The 6,203-nt window shown below is 33.6% G+C and overlaps 1 protein-coding gene across 2 annotated transcripts; it reads left to right on the forward strand.

Annotated features, from left to right (window-relative positions):
- The first annotated feature begins 1,303 nt into the window (after positions 1-1,303).
- Positions 1,304-4,687, forward strand: LOC128293175 (uncharacterized). Of its 2 annotated transcripts, XM_053028775.1 has the most exons (5): positions 1,304-1,576; positions 2,225-2,498; positions 2,586-3,442; positions 3,639-3,728; positions 3,923-4,687. In XM_053028775.1, exons 2-5 carry the CDS (start codon positions 2,274-2,276, stop codon positions 4,059-4,061), a joined length of 1,311 nt encoding a protein of 436 aa, XP_052884735.1. In that variant the 5' UTR covers positions 1,304-1,576; positions 2,225-2,273; the 3' UTR covers positions 4,062-4,687. The 2 variants fall into 2 exon arrangements, with proteins under 2 accessions (XP_052884735.1, XP_052884734.1); XM_053028774.1 differs by having other exon boundaries at positions 1,343-1,583; positions 2,225-3,442.
- Positions 4,688-6,203: the final 1,516 nt, after the last annotated feature.

Here is a 6,203-nt window from a genome sequence, read left to right on the forward strand (position 1 = left end):
GAGGAGAAAGAAAAATGTCTTACGGATGAAAGTCAGCAAGATATTTTCCTTAAGAATGCATTGGTTTTACCTGTGTTTTGGAGAATATTTTCCTTTGGGAATTTATTTTCTACAAAACAAACACCGTAAAACAATGAAAATATTTTACGGAAAATATTTTACTGGCAAACAAACGAACCCTTAGTTTAATTAGTATAATTAACCATTAATCATAATTTAATGGATGGTGTCATCATAATGCACTATCTCCTATTGAAAAATGGTTTATTTACCATTTTAACCATTTGGATAATTGCAATTTAAATCCCCAATCCATTTACTAATTAAAAATCTATAGTGATTGAACTTTTACAATTTAGTCCCTAGGCCGTAATTAACTATAGTTTCAGCTAAATTACTAAACCAAATTTCAATTCATCTAAATACTAACTCAAATAAAAATTTAATTCAATATTTATGAACTCGATTTACGGAAACGAGGTCCCAAAACCTCATTTCTTGATACCACTAAAAGCTAGGTCATTATGGATGTAATTTGATTATGATTTATGTAAAAACAGAAACTAGGTTTGGTGATTTAAAATGTAAATTATTCAAGTTGATTCATACTTGTTTTCATTTTTCATTTAAAATAAGAACATATTTGAATAGAAACCAAAGAATAAAAGGTCATGTATAAATATAAGACATAATGACTTATTTGACCCTCCAATTAAAAAAATTTATTTTAGCCCTCCATTTAAGTTTTTACCTTTTTTTTAGCAATTAAACTTACTTTTTTTGTTAAATCACTCCAAAATGGATGGAAAAGTTAACTTTTTAAACTTTGTTAATGTGGCATACACATGAATTGCCACATAATAACACATTAGCATTTAATTAATTGTTTAAAATTTTAAAAATATTTTTAATACATTTTATATTTTATTGAACTTTTAAATTTTAAAAAATTAATTAAATGTTGATATGTCATGCACATTGCAATCCACGTGTATTCTACATTAGCAAAGTTAACAAACGTTAGTTTTTTTATCTATTTTGGAGTGATTTGAAAAAAAATACAAACTTAAGAGATAGAAAAGGGGAAACATAAATGAAAAACTAATTTTTTTTTATAAAGTTGAAGGGTAAAAGCCTAAATATAATAAAAATATCATCAAAATTTTTTAAACTTTTATCATTTAAAGTATTTTCAATATTTTAATAAAGAGGATGGCGCCAAAAGCAAAGTTAGTTATATAAATAAAACCAGAATTTCAGAAAATGTCGCTTTTCCATCCATAGCAAATCATAACACTTCTTTTTCTTTCATTTTGTTACCTTTTTGTGCAAAAATTAAAATTTGATTTACTAGAGAGAAAAGTAATAACAAAAAAATCTGATATTTTTATTCTGAATTGACCATTTCTATTTCTAGTAATTTCTAACTTTATCTGTTTTTGAAAATCTGGATTTAATATTTTATAGTTAATAGTTAGATTTCCGTTTTGATAACAAATTTGAAACTTTCGATAGTTGAACAGTTGAAGCGATGGCCGTCGTCGACTTTGATTTCAGCGACATGGGCTGTTCAAATGTACGAAGTAAGTTTTTTTTATTTTGGGTGGATTTTTTTCATGAAATTGTGATAGGAAAATGGAAAGATTTTTTTTATTTATTAAAAACCGATGATAAATTTGTCTTTTGTTTTTGTAGAATTGGTAAAGAAAATGCTATAAAACTTCCAATGAATTTCATGCAACCGAATGCAGATTTTAGGAAATCGGATTTGAACTATTGAATGCGATGAATGAATTTATAATTTTTGCTGATTTAATCTTACAGAATATCTTGTATGGTAAGAATATATATTCTTCACTTTTTTGAAAACGTTACCCAGTTATCCTCCTTTTGTTCATTTGAAGTTTGTGGCTCCGACCCTCAACAAGCTTTGGTATTATTTTTGGACGAAGTTTTGTCTTTCGACTCTGTCAAAAGCACTAACCGCTTTACAGATTGGGAGCACCTCATTGTATCTAAATAGTCGAACCATATGCACTTATGTATGGTCTGACTCGATACCGTCAGCTAAGACGAAGAGTATGCTACCACTTAGCTATCTGTCCCTCAACAAAGTTCTTGATATGTTACAAGAGCTTCTATGAACTTTGAAAAACCTCTCAACTCTTACTGAAAATTGCAAACCTAATTTGGAATTTCCTTTTTTCTTTTTTTCATTTTGTAGGATGATTATATAAGTGCTTGTGTCCGAACGCAAAGAAACATTTGAAGTTATGGATTTGGATCATGGCAATGGAAACATTGAGTACTCAAGAACAGATATTGAGGAAACTGATGGGATTGGAAGTAATAAACAATCAGGGGAATATCAGGGACTCTTCGCTCGAAATCAAAGCCGAAACGGTAGGCATGGGACTGTGGAAAAAGGAACCAATAAGCATGCAACCAGACATTTAGAACTTGATGATGAATCTGGAAGCAGTAAGCATTCAAGTAAGGTTAGTGAAAGCTTTATGCATTTAAGAAGATCATTAGAACCAGATGTCGAAACTGGAAGCAGTAATCGACCAGATACTTATCCACAGGTTATAAATGGGGTTGCAGGGATTGGAAGTAACCATTTTGAGACTAATCCTGAGGTTAACAAGGGATGGGGAGACAATCATAATTTTGAAATACTAGGTGACAGCAGTAAACAATCAAAAGTAATTCAAGGAAAGAAGGATTGGATCGAAGGCAATATACACATTTCAGCTGAAAAGCGCAGTTTGTCATCCTCTTCACCGTCAACTTCTTCATCTAGTTTGTTTACAGATGATCAGTTTGAAGTGGATATAAATCTATCAAAGACCAAATCCGGCCCTAAGTCTGAAGAGAAAGCTACACAAATACAATCACTTAAAGATAAACATCATGTTTCCAATGGAGATGCAAGTCTCGCATTAGCATCTCAAGTTTCTTGTGGGACAAATGAACCAACATTGATGCAATCCCCACTGGTCCAAGTGATGGACCGAGTAGGAGGGCTAGACTCTTGTAAGATTTCCTCTGCTGTCTTTGCAAGAAGTAAATCAATAACTCCTATGGATTGGAGTCTTCCGTCTAGTGAGTCATTATTCAGCATTCAGTTAGGGGACAATAGTTTCTCCAGAGATTATGTTCTTAGCTCAAAATCTAGAGAACTTTTCAAGTCTGGTGAGTTTGTTGAGTTGAGTCCACTCGCTATCGTTCTAGAGGGAGACACTGTTAAAAAGGGAGTTGAATCGGATAAGAGTGAGCCAACTTCGATATCAGATGATGTTGTCAAGGATAAAACAGGCCGAAGCATCGAAGGACAAGTCATTGAAAAGCCTGCACGTCCCATGGTATCCTGGAGTTCAGACACCACTGCTCATCATTCTGTTGATAATGTATCCAGTGTACACTCCATGGACTTTCCAATGTAAGTTAACAGCTTGCTCTATCTACAAAAAATCCTTCTATAGCCAAGCATGTATTTACTTGTTATACATGCTTATCCCATGTAGCTCTTGCTCTTGTGAACCTGATACAATCATTCATTCAACCTGATACAATCACGTACAATTTTCAAACTCTAATGCTTTCTCAATGCGGAAAATCCACCTTTTCTGTTGCAGAAGAAAGAAGACGCAGAGGAAGTGTGGATGGCCATCATGCTACTGTTCTAATTGTTGGTTGGCGGTTTGCTACGGTTGGAAGTGTACCATGTATGCTTCTCTTTGTCCCTTGTTATATACTAACGCGTATCAGGCATTAGAAAATAAGCAGTTTATTGCTCATATTGTGCTTAATGTACACTTTTCTTTGCTCAAGATGCATATAGTTTGGGTTGTATAGTATGAACTACGATTTAAAACTCTTAAAGGAACTTATCAACCGAATTTATGTTGGAAAATTGTAGTTTGTCAGATCGAAAATGTGCTTCTGCAATAGAAAAAGAACAGAAGCAGCAACAACAACAACAACAACAACAAAAGGAACATCCCATGGCCTCGTCAGTACCCTCAAAATCAAGTTGCTGCACCTGTTCCTCCTGTTGATGGTTTTGGTGTTGCTGTTGTAGATGAAACTACGGTTCAAGAACTAGCTAGCCTTGGCCGCGCCGGTTGGAAAAAGCCTGCCCCAGATCTGTCCTTTGTTTTGGGAGGTTTGCAAACTGCTTTTGATATTTAATCACCATAACTTCCGAATAACTGCAAAGGCTCCCATCCACTTCAACTCAATGTCTAGTTAGCATGGATCACGACTACGAGAAAGCTGGATGAAAGCGTTTATGGAAGCTTAATCTGCTGTTTGCTATGCCTGATGGCTAGTTAGACTCGACATAATGTTTACCATCGCTCTCCTTTCAAGGTTTACGCCTTGCCCTATTGAAATTCATTTCAGATCATCGAAAAGAACGTTGAGACAAGACACATACATTAAAAGATCAAGTGGTTTTCCTTTTTCGTTTCGAAAGTCTAAAGAATTGAGACCGAACAGGTCTTTTGATTATGAAGAGCACCTCAGGCTACTTATTTCCTCATGGCCCATACAGCCATCAGATATTATTTGTAAAATAGTTCCGTTGAGTCTCATATTAGTTATCGAACCAATTCCTATAATTATGAAACCCATATGAGATACGGAGGAATAGGCTATTATTTCTTCACTTTTTTTTTTTAAATTCCATTGACCAAGAGATGTTGAAGCTGCATAAATTATTTGCATTGCACCCACTATTATCACCAGGGAGAAAATATGAAATGCGCATGGGGTAATAATTCCATATGCTCCCATTTTTAATAAAATTTCGGCTAGAAGCATACAAGCATTGTAATGGGCCTCCCCGTGGGTATCTGGTAACCACGTATGTAAGGGTATAATCGGTGATTTGACAAAAGCAATAAGAAATCTAATATAGAATATTATTTCCAGTGCGACAAGATATGATTGATTAGCTAATATTTCAAAATTTAATGTTGGTTCATTAGAACCGTATAAACCAAGACCCCAAACTCCTATTAATAAAAATATGGAACCCCTTACAGTGTACAAAATAAATTTTGTAGCCAAGTACCGATGTTTGTTCCCCCTCCCCCCTCCCACATGGATAGAAGTAGATAAACGGGAATTAATTCGAACTCCTACATGATGAAAAAAGTAAAAGGTCTCAAGAAGAAAATGATCCTATTTGACCATTGTATATTGCTAGCATCAGGAAATGAAAGAATCGCGAATCTTGAGTAACTAGCCAAGCCCCGCCAAACTCATTAAAGTGGTGATAAATATTGTCAGTAAAATAGGCCCTATAGAAAGTCCATCTATTCCCAATCTCCAGTAAAAATAAAAAAAATTATCCTTTTATAATCTTCCACCAGTTGAATTAATGGTTTGCCTTGAGAAACGATAAATAGTGACTCAACCAATGATAGAAGTTGAATAACATTGTTGCTACAACTACCATTTCAAATCAAGCAATTTGGTTATGGATATTGCTAGCAGCCTTAAGTAGGACTCGGTCCAATGCAACTAAGATTAGGTGTGATAATTAATCAGTAGCAGCAGGTAATTGTGTAATATCTATCATTTTATTAGAGATGTTGAACGTGGAAATGAAGTAGAGTTGATCCATTATAACTGAGAATTTCAACTTAAGGAAATTTGAAAGCTTGAAACATTAATGGAAGGGCCTTCTTTTTCCAACAAAAATGCCATAAAAGTGTAAATGACATGGCATTTTTTGCTGTTAGTTTATATTTTTATTTTTTTCATTCTTTTTCCCCCTAAATAATTGTTATATCATCTAACTTCCCAAAAAGAATTCTTTTTTGACAAACCTATTGGACATTTGAAAGAAGAATGTATTGAGATAGAAAGTAATAGAACAAAACAAAAAAGTAAACAAATTATAAACTTCTGATTTTCATTACAACTTAAAGTTTACATAAACATCTATTGCTTAAATAAGCTGAAAATAATAATAAACTATTACTACTTAGCAAGTCTTGGAATTGTATAGTATAACTTGCCTCTCTGTTGGCTTATTTTAATCTAATTAGTAGCCAAAACATCTCATCAAAAAATATTATTGTTTTAATGCAACTTCGCAACTTGTAGAGAAAAAGGGCTCACATGTATAAGCTCGCCTACCACAGCTCGCACCTTTGGTAACTTTGCAGATTTGATGATATCGCATTGTT

Source organism: Gossypium arboreum, chromosome 5, assembly GCF_025698485.1.
Source record: "Gossypium arboreum isolate Shixiya-1 chromosome 5, ASM2569848v2, whole genome shotgun sequence".
Taxonomy (NCBI): domain Eukaryota; kingdom Viridiplantae; phylum Streptophyta; class Magnoliopsida; order Malvales; family Malvaceae; genus Gossypium; species Gossypium arboreum.